This window comes from Jaculus jaculus, chromosome 9 (assembly GCF_020740685.1).
Source record: "Jaculus jaculus isolate mJacJac1 chromosome 9, mJacJac1.mat.Y.cur, whole genome shotgun sequence".
NCBI lineage: Eukaryota > Metazoa > Chordata > Mammalia > Rodentia > Dipodidae > Jaculus > Jaculus jaculus.
Window position 1 is genome coordinate 136,190,076 of NC_059110.1, and position 20,443 is coordinate 136,210,518.

General features: G+C 37.9%; 1 protein-coding gene across 3 annotated transcripts in view; it reads left to right on the plus strand.

Moving 5' to 3' along the window:
• The window catches only part of Tanc2 (tetratricopeptide repeat, ankyrin repeat and coiled-coil containing 2), a 382,841-nt gene that overhangs the window by 203,524 nt on the left and 158,874 nt on the right, over positions 1–20,443 (plus strand). For all 3 annotated transcript variants that reach the window (XM_045158789.1, XM_045158790.1, XM_045158791.1), the window contains one exon: positions 5,079–5,265. In XM_045158789.1, coding sequence (XP_045014724.1) covers positions 5,079–5,265 — 187 coding nt within the window. The remainder of the gene's footprint in view (positions 1–5,078; positions 5,266–20,443) is intronic.

Here is a 20,443-nt window from a genome sequence, read left to right on the forward strand (position 1 = left end):
ACGTATGGCTTTTTGTTTGTTTGTTTTGTTTTTCAAGGTAGGGTCTCACTGTAGCTCAGGCTGGCCTGGAATTCATTCACTATGTAGTCTCAGGGTGGCCTTGAACTCATGGCCATCCTCCTACCTCTGCCTCCCAAGTGCTGGGTTTAGAGGTGTGCGCCACCACGCCCAACACATATGACTATTCTAATAATGACGAAGTAACTGAAGTCATCTAACTTATAGCTGAGTATAAGGTACTCTATTTTTTTCTGCTAAGCTATATTTCTTCAGGTGATAAAAACATGTTGCTTTTGAAATTCTTCATGCCATAGTGATTTCTGAATGAAGTCATAATCATTGGAGTGTGTTTTACTTGTAGGTATACTAAATAAAGGATGGTGTTGTTGGGGAGATGGCTAAATGGTTAAAGTACTTGCTTGCAAAGCCTCTTGGTCCAAGTTCAGTTCCCCAGCGACCCATGTAAAACCGGATGGGCATTAGTTTGCAGTGGCAAGATACCCTGGTATACCCATACACATGCACTGAAATAAAACTTTATAAACAAAAAAAAAGTGAGCTGTATTGTTTCTTTAATATAATTATAAAGTAATATGGTATAACAGAAAAGACAGAGAATCAAGTATATGTTCTGGTTTGAACTACCATTTTATAAATTTGGTGACATAACTCTTAGTTTGGGATTTTTTAAATAAGTAATAATAACTGGCATTTATTAAATGCTCTTTATTCAAATCACTGTATTGATTACTTTCCTTGCAGTATTTTAATTTCCTTCCAACCCAATGTATAGTGTTCATTCATAACCCAAGTTTAATAAAGAAATGAAATAAGGGCTGGAGGAGATGGCTTAGCAGTTAAGGTATTTACCTGCAAAGCCACAGGACTCCAGTTTGACTCCCCAGGACCCACGTAAGCCAAATGAAGAGGTGCATGCATCTGGAGTTCTTTTGCAGTGGCTGGAGGCCCTAGCATGCCCATTCTCTCTTTCTCTCACACTCTGTCTCTTTCTCGCTATCTCTCTCAAATAAATAAATAAAATATATTTTAAAAAGAAATGAAATAACACCATCAGAAAGTGATAGGATGGTGTCTATATCCAGGAAGTCTATTTCCATAAACTAGTCTTAGGATCTACACTATACTATTACAGTGTAATATGAGATAGTAACACCTGCCAAGTCTGGTGGCTCAGGTCTATAATCTCAAGGTACTCAGGAAGCTGAGATAGGAGAATTTCAAGTTCAAGGCCTTACTGTGCTACAGAGGGAGTTCAAAGCCAACCTGGATAACTTAGTAAAACCCTGCCTCAAAGTGAAAATTTAAAAAAAAATAGTTGAGGATATAACAGTGGTAGAATTGTTGTCTAGCAAGTAAGTGCAAGGACATAGATTTAATCACCAGTACCAAAAAAAAAAAAAAGAAGAAGAAGTAATAATAGGGCTAGAGAGATGGCTTAGTGGTTAAGATGCTTGCCTGCGAAGCCTAAGGACCCAGATTCAATTCTCCAGGTCCCACATAAGCCAGATACACACAGTGGTGCATGTGTATGGAGTTAATTTGCAATGACTAGAGGCCTGGTGTGCCCATCCTCTCTCTGTCCCAAATAAAAATAAATTGGAAAAAAATTTAAGAATTAAAAAAAATAAATAATGGGCTGGAGAGATTGCCTAATGGTTAAGGCATTTGCCTACAAAGCTAAAGGACCAAGGTTCAATTCCACAGTACCCACATAAGCCAGATGCACAAGGAGGCACTTGCGTCCGGAGTTCATTTGTAGTGTCTGGAGCCCCTGGAAAACCCATTTTCTTCCTCCTGCCTCCCACTTTCTCTTTCAAATAGATAAATAAAAATAAAATCGTTTTTAAAAAGCAAATAAAAATTTAAGGGATTACTGTGAGAATTGTGTTAAAGTATAAATGCAAAACTACTTTGTAAACTTTAAAATACCATAGAAATAAAGTTTTGAATAATATGTAACATAATTAGTAGATAAGTATGTATAAATGATTTCATTTTCACATTTCTTAAATAAAGGAAATAATATCATGCCTTTCAGGTTTATAAGAAGTGAATGAAATAATGTATAAAATATTTTTAAAATGTTTAACAACACATGAATGTGAAAGACAAATAATGAAGCTAAATGATAGCTTCTTGGAATATAATATACATTGAAACAGTCTTAGAAGCATACAAAAAGTGGCTAAATTGAGCACTAGGATTTCTAGTCTTAAAAAGATTATTAAGGGGCTGGAGAGATGGGTCAGTGATTAAAAGCTCTTGCTTGCAAAGCCGGACAGCCTGAGTTCAGTTCCCCAGTGCCCACATAAGCCAGCTGCACGAAGTGGCACATTCATTTTGAGATTGTTTGCACTGACAAGAGGCCCTGTGCATCCTGTCTCCCTCCTTCTCTTCACTTTGCCTCACCTCGCTTTTCTTTGCTTCGCTTCTCTCTGCTTTGCTTCTCTCTCCCTCCCTTCAAATAAATAAATAAATTTTTTAAAGACAAAAAAAGGAATAACACTATGATGACAAGCTCTAATGCTAGCAAACTAGTGTATATATTTTTGTTTGCAAAACATAAAGTGATGAACGTGTTAGTCACCTGACAAGTTCATTTTCTTGTGGGAGCACTTTCTAGGGTGTTAGGATGGACCTTCTGAAGTTCATCTTGGGTTACTACCTGTATTTCTATATACTTTGTTGTTATGAACTTTGTTTTAATCCCTCTGGAAAATGTTAAGGACAGTTGGAAAAGCTATAAGAGGTTGTAAAGTGCAGTGACTTAGGTAGGTGTCCATTTTAGCCTGCAGCAGGGAGAACAGATGATGTCTGTATGTCATTCACTAGCTTCCTTATGTAAGTTCTGCCTCCAAAGCTTGGACAGCTTTATAGTTTCTAAACAGTTTTAGCTTTAATCTTTGTCTTTATAGTTAAGGCATCTGAAGGATATATTCTATGGTACATGTTTTATTTTGTAATGCAGCAAAAATAGTGAGTTTGGGTTTAATCTTCACATTGGCTGTATTATGTGTATAGTGAGGTTACCTTTTAGAAAATTAGCATGAGAATCCTGTCTGTGAACACAAATGGATTCATACCAAAATAATTTTTTTTCAATGTAGGGTGGTTATAGCTATAGTTAATATAAAATATCTGTGTGTAGTTCAACTACCCACGTATTTTATAAGCAATATGGGGTAGTGAAAAATAGCATGCTGAATTTCTAACTTTAGGATCCCAATTCAGAGATTCTGGTATGGGGCTCAGTATATGACAGTTTTGTTAGCACTTGCCTACTTATTCTTTTATACCTACAGGTGATTCTCCTGTATGCTTGCTTTAAAACCGTTGCTCTGGTAGTGACATTGTAAAATCTAGGAGAGATTTTGAAATTCCTTTATCTGGATAGACAATATATGTATAGCAGAAGATGTTTGCATAAATTTGCAGATTTGGTGATGGATGGATGGATGGATGGATGGATGGATGGATGGATGGAAGGAAAGAAAGAAAGAAAGAAAGAAAGAAAGAAAGAAAGAAAGAAAGAAAGAAAGAAAGAAAGAAAGAAAGAAAAAATAAGTGAGGATTTGCTTTTATATAAAGAAAAATCTCTTCCCTTTACTGCTGATATTATTGAAAACATTTATTTGGTTGCAGGGTAATGAGCCTGTTGCTTGTTATTGATTAAGCCAAGTTTATCATTTTTGACCTGGCAATAGTACTTAAAGTAAAATTAAAAACAGATTGACCATGTATAATTAAATACAAAGGTTACATCCAGAAATTGTAGAATGAGTTGAAGATCATTATTGTTCTCATAACTAAAAAGCAGAGCATTTCCCAGTTAAATTACTGAACATAAACCCCCAATTTTAGCAGAGACTACGAATATAGACTTAATGTAAATAAGTTAAAAGGCTTCTTTTAAATGTAATATTTAAACTTATAAATTTACCAGTAATGCTTCTTCAAGTAATTTTATCTTTGATCATGGATGATTTTGAAAAGAATAACATTTCTTTGTAAAACATACTTTTGTACATTGATGTGATTTATTTCAGTAGAAAAAGCTGAAGAAAAATGAGGTAATTAAATTAGGTAAACCAGAATTCTGTTACCCCTAAATTTTTTTGAGTGCTTATTAATTCTTTTGCACCAGAACATACAAGGGAAGGTCAAGTTTGATGTCACACACATGTAATCCCAGCACTTGGGAGGTATAAGCAGGCAGAGCAGGAAAGGTCCAAGCTAGTCTGAGATACACAGGACCTGTCTCAGAAAAGAAAGAAGGAAAGAGAAAGAACAAATTTGACAAAGGAGGTGATCATTCAGAATATAAATTGATCTTAGAGTGTAATCACTTTTCATGAAGTAATTTACTTTTATATATTTTTTAAAATCTTCTGAACTAGTATATTAGAGAAACATCAAGAACATTATTTTCATTTTTCCTCGGCTACAAAAGTATTATTTCATTTTCTATCCAAAGAAAAATTTTTAACTATTGTATTTATTTATTTGAGAGAAAGAGGGGGAAAAAAGCATATACTGAGAATGGGTACAGAGAGAATGGGTACACCAGGGCCTTCAGTCAGTGCAAACAAACTCCAGATGCATGTGCCACCTTGTGCATCTGGCTTATGTGGGTATTGGGAAATCAAACCTGGCTTTGCAAGCAAATACCTTAAGTGCTAAGCCATCTCTCTAGCCCCCCAGAGGACATTTTTAACAAGGCAAAGTTCAAAGGCTTCTGAAAAGTTGTAATTGATTGGAAATAGTAACTTGTGCTTAATAAGAAATAACTGTATCTTGATAATGAATGGAAATGTAAAGTGCTTTTTGTCAGTAATTTCCTGAACAGAAAAACTAGCCACATGTCTTTGCTCAGGTTAAGTTCAAGTTTCAGCTTAACTATAGAACCCAGACTCTGTTATCCTGGAAAGTAAAAACAAATATGGCCTAATAGATCTAAAAGTTATACATCAGATTGTGTTTCATCAAGATATCATGTTGCCTTGAGATGTACTTTTCTGATCATTTTATCTTATTTCTTGCTGATTCTGATTCCTCAGACCTCAGCAATCACCCAGCGGATAAGTCCCTGCTCCACTCTGACTAGCAGCACCGCCTCTCCTCCCGCCAGCAGCCCCTGCTCCACCCTGCCCCCAGTCAGCACCAGTGCAGCTGCCAAGGACTGCAGCTACGGAACTGTTACTAGCCCCACCTCTACCCTTGAAAGCAGAGACAGTGGCATCATTGGTGAGTTGGTTTTTAAAATATTAATCCTTCTGTGTCCTTTTTTCCTTTTAGAAATAATTGTATCCACGTTTTAAGATTTTCAAAAGCCTATCTTGAGATAAGGGTATAAGCTTGTCCTTATTTTTTTCAATGATGATGAAGAGAGAAACAAAAGTCAACAAACTGAGAGGCATTCTTTCTTCCTAATCACTCCTTGCCCAGACGTTATTTGATAAGGAGAGCTAGATGGGAAAGTTCCATATACTCATTTCTCTGAATTCCCACACTTCATCTTTACCAACAGAAGTAGTCCAGAAAGAATTCATTCTTCATTGGTGTAATAGATAGTTTTATGAAAACAGAAAAAGGAGATCAAGATTAAATAGCTTTTTAAAAAACAAAGTAGCTAAAGAACTAGAATTTGCATTGTTCTGGGGTCTCTTTGTTTAATCAGTCCTTTAATGTGTTTTGAGAGCCCTTCCTGACTTTGTGGTGGTTGTTTTGTTTTGTTTGTTTTGTCAATAAGACATTCATTTTCTGCCCTTTGAAAGTCATAATAATGTTGCTTTGTTGTTTATGATTTGGGAACTTAGACTAGTAAGTTCTCAACAGCCCATGAAACTTTCTTTAAAATATATCACATTTTGGGCTATACAGAAAAACTTAACTTTTTTAAAAGAAATAACACTAGAAAGAAACTATAAAAATAATACAGACACACAGATATTGAGTGCTATACTTTTGATGTGTGTATGTATATAGAGTACATGTGATTTGATGCATGTGTGGTATATGCATATGTGCAAACAGATGCATGTACCCTGTGAGCATGTATGCACAGGCCAGAGGAGAACATCAGACGTCCTCCTCATTTTGCTCATCTGACTGGCCTTGAGACAAAGTCTCAGAGCTGCCATTTTCAGTCATTGAGTGTAGCAATTTTCTGGTCTCCATTCCCCATAGGACTAGGATTAGAGACATGTGTGGCTCTATCCAGCTTGTTAGGTGAATGCTGGAAAATCAGACTTGGGGTCCCCATGCTTATATCAAACATTCTTACTATCTTGCCAGCCCCTTGAAAATAACACTTTTGATCAGTGAGTTATTAAAAGAATGAGGGAATTTTATATATTCTTTAAAGGAAAGGAAAATATAATTTATCGGAATACATGGGAACCACCAGAAGGAAGAGGAAAGTTGTGAGTGCCTACATTAAAAACCAGATAAATCTCAAATAAGTAACTTAAGGATATACCGTAGGGTTTTAGAAAGATAAGAATAAGCCAAACTCCAAATGCAGAGGAGGAGAAAAATAACAATTTGCGTGAGTGTACTTATATTAAGATGAAAACTAAACAACATAAAGAAACGGTAAAATAAAAGGTAGGTTCTTTGACAAGATAAAGAAAATGGGCAGTCTTGTAGCTAAACTTAGCAAAAGAAAGAAACTTGAATTAATAATATTAAAGACAAAATATGGGATATTACAACAGAATATGCCAATAAAACCCAAAGGATCACTGAAAAATGTTTTGAAAATATTCTGATAAGTTAGAAAATCTAGAGTAAAGGAATAAACTTCTAGCATGCCCTGTGAAAAATAAATGACCCAAACCATCAGCAAGCAATGAAGTTAAAGCAGTAATAAAAGTCCCCCAACAAAGCCAGGCATGGTGGTATACGCCTTTAATTCCAGCACTTGGGAAGCAGAGGTAGGAGGATCACAGTCAGTTCAAGGACACCCTGAGACCACATAGTGAATTCTAGGTCAGCCTGGGCTAGAGAGACACCCTGCCTTGGAGGGGCAGGGGGAAGCCTCCCAACAAAGAAAAATCCAGAATATTGATAAATTCATGGCTGAGTTCTACCAGACCTTTTAAAGAACCAACACCAATCAATGCCTGCCTGTCAAACTAAGTAAAAATACTTCCATACTGTACAAAGCTGAAGTATTTTCCTGAGAGCAAAACCAGATTAGGGTACAACAAAAACATAACTTTAGACACAATAAAATCCTTGCACATCTAAGCCATTTGTGTTGGCTCATACTATAAACCCAGTACTTCAGAGGCTGAAGTAGAAGGATCATTGTGAATTGGAGGCCAGCCAAAAGTTCTAGGTCAGCCTGGTCTACAGTGAGACCTTGCTTCCAAAAAAGAAAAATACCTACATACCAAAATTAACAGCACATGTAAAAGATTATATACCATGATCAATGTGGTTTATTGCAGGGATGCAAAGATGGTTCGACATATACAAATCAGCAAACTAGCACATAAATAGCATCAAGGGTTAAAAATCTGCTGTTTTTTCTATTGATGCAGAAAAAGCCTTTGACAAAATTCAGTGTCCTTTCATGATAAAAACCGTGAAGAAACTAAGAATGATAGGATATTTCTACATAATAAAGGCAATAAATGAAACCAATTGCCAACATTGCACTGAATGGGGAAAACTGAAAGCCTCTAAAATCAAGCATATTCACTCTTTCCATTCTTACTCAATATAGTGTTTGAATTCTTGGCGAGAACAATAAGGCAAGAGAAAGAAATACAAGGAATATAAATATGAAAGGAAGTAGTGAAATTATCTCATTTGCAGATGACATGTAATTCTATACTTGAAATACCTTGAAGATTCTTACCAAAAAAAATCTTGTATTTGATAAACACTTTCAGCAAAATAGGACACAACACCAACATAACAAAATTCAGTATCTTTTCTATATACCAGTAATGAACTTGGTAAAAATAGAAGTCAGGGAGCTGGAGAGATGACTCAGCAGTTAAGGTGCTTGCCTACAAAGCCTAACAACCTGGGTTCAATTCCCCAGTGCCCATGTAGAGCCAGATGCATGCAATAGCACATGCATCTGGAGTTTGTTTGCAGTGGCTAGAGGACCTGGTGTGCCCATTCATATTCACTACCCCCAACCCCTGCTTATAAATGTAAATGTTTTTTTTAAGAAGTCAGGAAAACATTCCCATTCATATCAGTTTCAAAAGCTAGAAATAAATCTAAACAAAGGAGGTGAAAGACCTCTCCAATGAAAACTGTAAAACATTGAAAAGAAATTGCAGGCACTATAAGGTGGAAAGACTTCCATGTTCATGGATCAACTGAGTTAACATATGAACATGGCTGTATTGCTGAACGTGGACTACAGATTCAGTGCAGTCTCCATCAAAATCTTAATGACATTTTCATAGAAATGGAATAACCATTGTAAAATTTAAAATCCGGGTGCGGTGGCACACACCTTTTTTTAAAAAAAAATTTATTTATTTATTTATTTGAGAGCGACAGACACAGAGAGAAAGACAGATAGAGGGAGAGAGAGAGAATGGGCGCGCCAGGGCTTCCAGCCTCTGCAAACGAACTCCAGACGCGTGCGCCCCCTTGTGCATCTGGCTAACATGGGACCTGGGGAACCGAGCCTCGAACCGGGGTCCTTAGGCTTCACAGGCAAGCGCTTAACCGCTAAGCCATCTCTCCAGCCCCCATTGTAAAATTTATATAGAAGCACAGTACACAGTAAACAACAAAAGCAATCTTTAGCCCCACCCCCAGATAATGAAGATGTCACAGTGCTTGAATTTAAATAATAATATAAAGTTGTATTAACAGAAACAGCATGTTACAGGCACAAAAGCAGACAGACTGATGAGATAAAAGATTGTTCAACTATAGATCTTGACAGCAATTCCAAAGATAGCTTTTTCAGCAAGTGATGCTAGGGAAACTGGATATCTACATATAGAAAACAAACTAATTTCCTGTTTCTTACACTGTATAAAATTCAACTCAAAAATGGACCAGGGAGGAGGGAAAAGATTGTACCAACATATGATGTACCTATACAAAGTATGTTCTTAATTTAAAAAAAAATGAATACATGAGAAACCTGTTCTATGGGGGGGGGGGGAAGAACCAAGGGCTTAACATAAGACATGAAACTTTGAAGAAGAAAACACTTGAAGATGCAGGCATAGATCAGGACTTCCTGAATAGGACTGCAATAGCTTAGGAAATCTAATATCACAAATTGGTGGGGGCTGGAGGAATGGCTTAGTGGTTAAAGCACTTGCCTGCAAAGCCAAAGGACCCAGGTTTGATTCCCCCAGGACCCACGTAAGCCAAATGGACAAGGTGGCTCATGTATCTGGAGTTTGTTTACAGTGGCTGGAAGCCTTGGCATGCACACATGAGCCCTCTCTCTCCCTTGCTCACTCACTCATAAATAAATAATTTTTAAAAATTAAAATAAAGAATTTGTGGGACTGGAGAGTTGGTTCAGCAGTTAAGGTGCTTGCCTGCAAAGCCTAACAACCCAGGTTTGATTCCCTAGTAACCACATAAAAGCATATGCACAAAGTAGCACATTCATCTAGAGTTCATATGCAGCAGCTAGGGGCCCTGGCACTCCCATTCATATTCCTATATTCTCTTTCTCTCTCATTTCTTTCTGTTTGACAATGAAAAATAAAAATTTTTTAAAAAGAAGTGCCAAGTGAGGTTGCATCACATTAGAAATCTTAGCCCAGCAAACAAAACAATTGCCAGAGTGAAGGGACAGCCCACAAAATGGAGACAACATTTTTATTATTCATTTAACACAAAATTCACATCTAAAATATAAGAAGAACTCTGGGCTGGAGAGATGGCTTAGCGGTTAAGTGCTTGCCTGTGAAGCCTAAGGACCCCGGTTCGAGGCTCGATTCCCCAGAACCCACGTTAGCCAGATGCACAAAGGGGTGCACGCGTCTGGAGTTCGTTTGCAGTGGCTGGAGGCCCTGGTGTACCCATATTCTCTCTCTCTCTCTCTCTCTCTCTCTCTCAGCCTCATTCTCTCTCTCTCCCTCCCAAATAAATAAATAAAACAGAAAAAAAAATTAAATATAAGAAGAACTCAAAAAACATTAAGCACTGCAAGAACAAATAATCCAATAAATAAATATGTAAATGAACTGAACAATTCTCAAAAGGAGCAAAATGGCCAATATACATGAAATAAAAGTTAACGATCTTGGGCTGGAGAGAAGGCTTAGTGGTTTGTCATTTGCCTTCGAAGCCTAATGACCCAGATCCCATGTAAGACAGACACAAAAGTTTCACAAGCACAAGGTTGCACATGCCCACGAGGTGGTGCAAGCTTCTGGAGTTCCATTGCAGTAGCTGAGGCCTTGACATGCCAATTCTATCTCTCGCTGTCCTCTCTTTCTCTTTCTCTCTTTCTAAAGAAATAAGATAAAATGAATTTGTTTTAAAGTTAATGATCTTTAGCCATCAAAGAAACAAAAATCAAAATTGCAAGAATACCATTTCATCCTAAAGTGACATCATTAAAAAAAAAAAAAAAAAAAACAGCAACAAATGCCAGAAAGAACCCATATATGCATTTGCTAAGAATGTAAGTTAGTACAGCCACTGTAGGGATCAGAATGGAGGGTCCTCAAAAAATTTTTTAAAAAGAACTACTGTATGGTCCAGCTGTGCCACTCCTGGGTCTCTACCTTAAGGAATGTGATTCTTGATACCTTATACCAGTCACAATAGCCAAGTTAAGCAATCAATAGCAGATGAATGGATAAATAAAATGTGTTTTAGTCAGCCATAAAGAAGGTGAAGTTATAACGTTTGAAGGAAAATGGGATTTATAGATTGTCTTGTTAAATAAAATACACTAGAGTCAGAAAGACAAATACCATATTTTCCCCACATATATAGAATCTGTTTTTTAAAAGAATACATCAAATTAGAACAAGAGCTATCCTGGCAAAGGGAAATGTGCCAGTGGAAGGGGAGAAAGAATAGTGGGTAACAAGGGTTCTGATCAAAGCATGTAATATACTTATAGGAGAATGTCATAAGGAAATCCACCAGCTCATATAATTAATAAACACTGAAGAGAATTTTTAAAATATAGAGGAGAAACACTGTGCTTAGATTTCTCAATTTTACAATTTTCAAGTTGTATAATGATTCAGATGTCATTCTAAACTGTATTGGTACAATGTTTAAAAGAGTATTTCCTTTCATAATGGGGTTACCTTTGACATACAGTCCAGGACACATTGTTTGAGTCAGAAATAAGAACAGTATAACAGGCCATGGGCTTTAAATAGTCGCTGTAAGTCCTCAGAATGATGCGGCTCTGCTAGTGAACACTCCCCACCCGCTCTCTGAGAATGATAAAGTAAAATTCTCTGACTACACAAAGTTCATTGTCAGTTCATAAACTAGATGAGTTTTCTGTTGTTTGAGCACATGAGGAATTTTTCTGGCTTCATGATTCTGTCATTGAAAATAAAGACTATACAGGTTGCATCATATAGTCAGCACCACCAAAGCCTGATTTTGATGCTTCAAGGAAAAAATTACAGAAGCTTGGAAAATAAGTGCCAATGTCAAAGGAAGAATGAAAAAAGACAAAAAGAAGCTGGAAGTTGAATATGTAGCAGTAGTCAAAAAGACATTTGCAATGTACAGTGTTCCTACGAGTTTCAGCACATCCTATTTTGAGAAAAGACTTAAATTTCCATATTCCATATCTTCTTGGAACATAATCAAGACTTAAGTATGTGGGGGAAAAACACTTGAAGATTTCTTTAAAAATGTGATTAAATCAGCAGATGGAGTAATTGTTTCAGGAGTAAGTAATATAGATGATTTCTTTGAACATGAATGAACATTTCTTTTAGAATATTAGAATATCATACCCAGCTTAAGGTCACATCTGCTATATCATGGGTTAGCAAGATCCTGAGAAAGTACTATGGGTGATTACAACAGGCCAATCAATCAGATTCTCCCCATCACACATGTATCCCAAAAGCTAGGTTGAATGCTTATCCTTTTTCCTGTAGCACAAACCCTTTTAAACATACAGAATTGCAAAGGAAAAGAAAAAAATTGACTTCATAATACACTCAGCATTCTACAGATAATACAAGAAGTATAGTTAAGAACATTAAATATAAGTAAAGCAGAAAAAAGTTTCTGTTCACATCCTAGAAAACAAACTACTTGTATTTTGAGCATGAATTTTGGAATATTTTAGTAAAAATATAGATATAGATTTTTAATTAAAATACATATATAAACCAGGTGTGGAATTACACACCTAAAATCCCAGCACTCAGAAGGAGGCAGGCAGATTGCATACAGAATAAATAACATAGTTAGACCCTATTTCAAAAGAAAATGTAGAGCCAGGCATGGTGGTGCACGCCTTTAATCCCAGCACTCGGGAGACAGAGATAGGAGGATTTATGTGAGTTCTAGGTCACCCTGAAACTGCATAGTGAATTCCAGGTCAGCCTGGAAAAAGAAAGAAAGAAAGAAAGAAAGAAAGAAAGAAGGGAGGGAGGGAGGGAGGGAGGGAGGGAGGGAGGGAGGGAGGGAGGGAGGGAGGGAAGAAAACATAGTTAAAGTTTCTTAAGTAAAAGTTAATTGGATTAAATGAGTTATTACTGCTGGGTTTCTCATTAGATACCAGAATGATTAACTATTTACCAACCCCATTTAAGCACTGAGATAGTGAATAAATGGGGAATGAATGGCTTCCAGCATCCAAGCATAGGGAATGTTACTTGTCAGTATTTTAGATGTGAATTCACATTTATTTGGACAGTCTTGGTCTCCCCCCCCCCCTTGCTGCAGTTGAATTAATAGTTCTCCTCTGAATATGCAGCTAGGTCTAGTTTAAGATTCTGTTTTATTGCTTTCCCTTTTATCTTCAATTCTTTTCCATGGTAGCTCCTTTCCGCTCTCAGGTCCCATAATTCCCCCTGTCGTTCTAGCCTGCCTCCAACCAGTGCTGCAGAAGAAAGAGTAGAAGTAAACTCTCATATATGGTCAAGTGTCCAACAAGGGCATTGTTGCAGTCCGGTTCACATTGCTGGTAGAAATCACCCAACCAAAAGCAGCTTCTGGGAAAAAAGAGGTTTATTTTGGCTTACAGGCTCGAGGGGAAGCTCCACGATGGCAGGGAAAAACGATGGCATGAGCAGAGGGTAGACATCACCCCCTGGCCAACATAAGGTGGACTACAGCAACAGGAGGGTGTGCCCAACACTGGCAAGGGGAAACTGGCTTTAATACCCATAAGCCCGCCCCCAACAATACACTCCCTCCAGGAGGCATTAATTCCTAAATATCCCTCAGCTGGGAACCTAGCATTCACAGTACTTAAGTTTATGGGGGACACCTGAATCAAACCACCACAGGCATTAAAACCATTTGGTGAGGAAAGCGTAGTTTAAAACTATAAACTTCTTAAGAAAAAGTAGAAAATTTCCTTGAGCTGTATTTGATGAATCCTTGGATATTAGCAAGAAAGAAAAATGAATTGGACTTTACCAAAATTAAAAAGTTTTGTTAGGCTGGAGAGATGGCTTAGCAGTTAAGGCACTTGCCTGCAAAGCCAAAAGTTCAATTACCCACCACGTAAGCCAGATACACAAGATGGTACATGCATCTGGAGTTCATTTGCAACAGCTAGAGGCTCTGGCATGCCCATTCATTTTGTTTCTCTCTCTCTCATATAAATAAAAATAAAATCTTTTAAGCTGGGCGTGGTGGTGCACGCCTTTAATCCCAGCACTCAGGAGGCAGAGGTAGGAGAATCATCGTGAGTTCACGGCCACCCTGAGACTCCATAGTAAATTCCAGGTCAGCCTGGGCTAAAGCAAGACCCTACCTCAAAAAAAAACAAAAATAAAAACATAAATGAATAAAAATAAAAGCTTTTGTTCATCAAAAGATACTATCAACAGTAAAAAGATGGGCTGGAGAAATGGCTCAGCAGTCAAAGCCACCTTACCTTTGCAGAGCCTAATGGCCTGGTTTCAGTTTCCCAGTGCCCACGTAAACCCAGATGTACAAAGTGACACATGCATCTGGAGGTATTTGCAGCCCTACTGTGCTCATTCTTTATCTTTCTCTTTTCTCCCTTCCCCTCCCTCCCTCTGTCTCTCTCCTCTCCCTCTCCCCCTTTTCAAATAAATAAAACATTTAAAATTTTTTTAACTTTTATTTATTTATTTGCAAGGGAGGGAGAGAGAAAGAGGCAGAGAGGGAGAGAGAGAATGGGCTCAGCAGGGCCTCCCATCCACTGCAAACAAACTCCAGTCTCATGCGCCCCCTTGTGCATCTGGCCTATGTGGGTCCTGGGGAATCAAAACAAGGTGCTTTGGCTTTGCAGGCAAAGGCCTTAACTGCTAAGCCATCTCTCCAGCCCTAAAACATTTTTTAAAAGTATAATTGTCAAGTATGTGTATGGCATATTCAATAGTAATAATGAATTTGACTATCCCTTATAACAAACTTACCTATTACCTCTAAAGTTCTCATTCGTGTCTTTTCCTCTATTCTTACTCTACCCTCAGAGGTAATTTTAATTTTGTGATTATCTTTTCAGTTACTTTTTTTAGTTGCTGTCCCATGTTTGTATCTTTAAACAATACTTAAATTCCATGGCTCAATTTTATGTAACTTGAATTCTACTAAAAGCATTTTTATGTTTTATATACCTGAAATATATCCATTGTTACTTTATTCATTGTTTTTGCTTTGTTACATTATTGCATGAATATACTATACTTTATTTATACACTCTATTGTTGAAGGGAAGTTTGTTTCCAGACTTAAAATAATTGCTGCTCTGACTATTCATAAACATGTGGCCTTGGTCAAATGCATGAGGCAGAATGTTTACCTAAAAGTCACATTGCCTGGTTATTGGAAAAGCACATCTTTCAACCATATAAAAATATTTCATATTTCATGAAGCCGTACCAATTTATATTACTACTAGCAGTTTCATTTGCTAGAAATCTTTGCTACTCTTGATGTATTACCCCATTTCATATTAGCAATCTGACAGATAAGGAAGTTTTTTGTTGTTGTTAGTGGTGTTTTTCTCAGACAATGTCCCATGTATCTCACGCTGGCCTGAAATTAACTATGCAGCTCAGTTTAACCCTAAGCTCATGATTTTTCTATCTTCTAAGTATTGCAATTTCAGGCATACACTGTCATGTCCAACTATTTAAAAAAGTAATTTTTTGACAATTTCATACATGTATATAATGTATTTTGTTCATATTCACTCCCCATTACCTCCTTCTCTTGTCCTCATCCCACTCCTGCTAAATCCCTTCTCCTTCTCAGTTAATCTCCTTCCTTCTTTCATGTCTTTTTTTTTTTAATAGCTCTGTCAGTTTCATTAGAAATGCATGCAAGAGCATGGGTAGATTTTTTTTTTTTTTTTCACCCAAGCATGGGCAACTTAACCAGTGGCTACACTATCAAAGAAAACACCTCCTCCTCCCGTTAACTGCTAATAGCTCCTTGGAGAGTGGGAGGTCCTCATGAGCAGCTCCTCCTATGTGGCATGGATTTCGATGGGCCCTGTCTTGTAAAGGTAACCTCCGCTGCGGCGAGAGCATGAGTGCAGTGCAGTGCCAGGTCTGAGAGAGCACTGCACAGCCCTCCCGTCCCCGGCTCGTCTTCGTCTTCCTTCTGCCCACTCTTCTGTGACTGTCCCTGAGCTTTGGCACCTTGGAGCAGGTGAGAGATGTCTCAGTTAGGGCTGAGCTCAACAGTGACTTATTCTGAGTACTTTGACCATTATGAAGCTCTGTACTGACTGCCCATCCACTGCAGAAAGAAGCTTCTCTCTGGCCAAGGTTAAGAACAGCACTCATCTATGGGAATAAACAAAAATTTAAAAGACAGTTTGATAGGCACAACATGTCCATTTAGGAAAACAGTAGAAGTAGATTATCCCATGAAGCCTGTGATACTCCCAGCCACCTGCTTTTGACTAGGTTTACAGTACCAGGCATGAATTTCCTCCTGTGGAACAGGCCTCAAGTCCAGTGAGAAAGCAGTCCCCAGAACAGTCAGGTCAGTATTGCACCAGTAAGCACATCTTACCTGCCATGCCTAACTTCTGAATAACTTTTATACCATGCCAAAGTGTGTAGAATCCCACATATAACAATTAGGAAACTAGAACTGCCTCGCTTTTTGAGTACTATACAGCTAAAACAATTCTTCTCAAGAGTTCTGAAAAGCTTTAAATTGCTATGGGTCTTTTGATTCTGTGGGGTCTCAATTCAACTCAGATGTGATGTAATATGTACCACAGAAAACATTCTTTTAGCCTTCCTCTGCTCAAAGTCTCAGTTGTAAATTGTCAAGGGCTTATAAGGTAATTTTAATATTTATAATTTTTCGCTATCATTTCATTAGCATAAGTGTGTACCCAATTATACTGAATATATCAGATATTATGTTGTTTTAAGCTAAAGTTTTGATAATTTTTATCTTTTTGAGATAATACTCATTGATGTGTGTGTGTGTGTATAACTTCTAGCATACTCCTTTTTCATATCAAAGTTTAGTAAGGTCCTTTTGGTGTAAAAATAATGCAGAGTAGACTGAATCATGAATCCATTTTGGTTTTTGCCCTCCAGTTTATCTGGAATCACAGTTCCCTTGAGAAAGATATAAGTCTTGAATTCTCATTTCAATCAAATCTTAAGTTTTATTTTTCTTTTTGATCTTGATTTTATTCAGAAATTTGGTATTATAACCTGTAACCTTATATATTATTATTTACCTGTGACCATATCCACTGACTGTTGACTATGTTTCATTGTAATAACCAAAAAAAAAAAAAAAAAGATCAGTATCTCCTCCTTTGTTTACTCTAGGGGAATGTTATATTTACTTGATCCAAGTTCCCTTCTAAGTCATTAGCTAAATGTGATCATTTGCATTAGCTTTTTTTATGCTTCCTGTGTGTTTTCAGAAATGTTCAGAATCACTACTAAATTTTTCTATTAATTGTACTCATGACCACATCATCATCTTCCCAACCCATCTACCAGCTGGACACTAGAAAATCTCTAGTAGCCACTTGGTTTTATTTATATTGAAAACCACATTTCTTAAGGTAGCCTGGGCACTTGGCCCACAGAAATGATTAAGGGAACCCAGTATAGGACCTAACTAAAGTAATAATGCCTTTGTTGACTTCAGACTATGATCTAGATACGATCATTTAATCGTTAAGTGATCCTGTAAGATGATGAGTGTAAAGATTTAACAAGATTAGATCACCAAGAGGATGGGTAACACCAGTAAATGCCGACAAAACCTTTCAGTGATGATACAATAGAGGGCTGGGGAGGTAACGTGGTAAATTGCTTGTTCTACTAGCATGAGGACCTGAGTGTGGATCCCCAGCATACCTGTAGAGATCCGGCACCGTGGTACATGCTGCAGTCCCAGCACTGGGGAGACGGACAAAGGAGTATACTTGAAGCTTGCAGGCTAGCCAAATTGGTGAGCCCTATCTATGCTCAATGAGAGCCCCGGTCTCAGAAAAATAAAACAGAAAGAAATTAAGACTCCTGAAGTAGAGCTCTGGCCTTCACTCACATGCATACATATACATGCAAAAACAAAACACCAAGATTTGAACAGAATTTGCATGTCAGGAAAACTTCCCTGTAAAAAGTTTTAGTGATGAAGTCATCAATTCCTTCAGTCCCGTAGCCAAGCCAGGTTAAGTACTCCAGATACAAATTGTCAATAAACAAATAGTCTTGGGTGCTTCCAGGGAACTTTCAAGCTTTAAACAGCAAAATACAAATCATTATTTATTCCAGTTGCCCTTATCATGGTCAGTAGTCAATACCAGATTTCTAAACATCTATGGAGACCAGCTTAGAGCAGCCCAGTTTAGCTGTAAAATAACTATATTGCTTACTAGAATAAAGATTGAATTTTTTCTTAGGTTTAGGAACAGACACAAAATAATTCTAGGTCTTATAGATCAAAGCTAAGATTAAAGGGCTGGGGACATGGTAATGCACTTGCCACACAAGTGTGAAGACTGAAGCTCACATCCCCCACACACATGTAAATGCCAAGTGGGCATGGTGGCCGGCTTCTAACTGCCTGAAATCCCAGCACTTGGGGGAGGAGTGGATATGGGGGATTCCCCCAGGCAAGCTGGCTAGCTAGCTGAGTCAGCAAGCTCTGGCTTAAGTGAGGGGCCCTGCCACAGAAAATAAAGTGGAGAGCAGTTAAAGAAGATACCTAATGTCAATCTTTGGCCTCCACACACTGTGCACACATATACATGTGTGCCTGCATCCACATGTAGGAGCATGCATACACACATGCATTTTCCCCCCCCCACACACACACACAGATCCAAGCCTGAAGTTCAGGTCTATATTACTCCAAAACCTATGGTTCTAATTATAATTTCACAGTTTTATCTGAAACAGTTTTAAAATGTGCAAAATATTTGACCTAATATTTCACCAAACAGGATATGTATGAATGGTGTCAACATCAAAGAAAGAAAATGAAGACAGTCTCAGAATTTTGATACCTGGGACTGTTTTCCTACTGTTCATTTTCTGTTTGGGAGTGATTAAATCTAGGGGAAAACATAAAGATACATTTTGTGGTACATTTTGTATATCTGTTTCTCAGTAGATGGATGCAAGAAAGAGTGAAAAATACCATATCCAGGGATCTTAATACTCCATATTGTTAAAATGTAACTTCCTTCCAGATTGATCTGTTTTATCATGTAAATCATGACAGTCCAAGTTTGACCAACCACTTGTTAGCTTATCTCTTGCTGGCTAAGAATTTTTTTTTATAATCTTTAAATGGTTATATTTTAAATTATTATGTAAATACCACCTATGTAACAGTCTGGATTTTGCTAGTTGGCCCACAAAGCCCAAAATATTTAGTATCTGGCCCCCAAGAAAATGCTTTTCAGGGCTATAGATGCAGTTCAGCTGAGAGTGCTTGCCTAGCATGCATGAAGCCCTGGATCAGACTCCTAGCACTGCATAAACACCAGGCATGGTTGGATATGCCTGTGACCCCAGCAATTGAGAGTTGGAGGCAGGAGGACTCAAACTTCAAGGGCACCCTCAGGTACATATGGAGTTTGAGGCTAGCCTGGGCTACACATGAAATTCTGTTTCAAAATCAACAACCAAATACTTTTCAACCTCATCTGTGTATTCATTGCAACCCCAACACTAAAAATTGACCGTCTAGTGGAAGTCTTCATATGGAATTAGAAGAACCAAAATAGATTTTTGAAAAGGAATAACAGAGTTGGATGATTTATATTACCTAGTTTAAAGACTGACTTTAAAAAAAATAAGCACAGTGCTCAGATCTGCTGTAGGGACTGCAGGGATGGTTCAGTGAGGAAGATTCCTGTGTAAGCATGAGGACCTGAGTTCAATCCCCACATACATATCCAAAGCCAGGAGGAGGCTGGAGTGATGGCTTCGTGGTTAAGGCATTTGCCTACAAAGCCAAAGGACCCATGTTCGATTCCCCAGAACCCACGTTAGCCAGATGCACAAGGTGGCACATGCGCCTGGAGCTCATCTGCAGTAGCTTAAGGCCCTGTCGTGCCCATTCTCTGCCTCCGCCAACACCCACCTCTCTGTTTCTCAAGTAATTTTTTTTAAGCCTGTCTGTACTATGCATATCTGTAACTCCATTACTGAGGAGAGCAGACAAGGGAGAATTGTTGGGGCTTGCTGATCAACCAATTTAGCCATAGGAGAGCTCCAGGCTCAAGTGAGAGACCCTGACCAAAGGAAATAAGGCAGAAGAGCAATGAAGGACACTGAGTCCTCCAACCCACAGGAGTGCACATCGGGCATTTATTTTTCTCTACTTTCTTTCATTATCATTTGTAGCCTTCTCCAGAAGTAAAAGAGCTGCTCGGCCAGAGATTACGAATACTCACTTATTATTCCTCTGGGCTTTTTGTAGACAGCAATGGGCTACAGCCTGCATGCTCATTTGTTTTTTCTTTTATCATGTGGAATTATAGAGTCGGTGCTAAAATTTTTAATTTTAATATGAAACACCTAAAAGTACAGTTTCCACTTGCCATAAGTATAAGTCTAGTGAAGGAGGCAAAGTATATATACAAAAGAATTATTACAATATTAGTAAGTGTTAAGATTGCAGAACAGTTAGATTCGTGAAAGACGGTTTACTCTCCAGTCATAGTGGCAGGGTGCCCAGTTTCATCAAGCTTTGCTTACTCGTGTGTGTAATGAGGACAGTATATATGCCAGTCCTGTTCAGGGTGTTATGTTCGTGTCCAAATAGCAGTGAAGTAGTA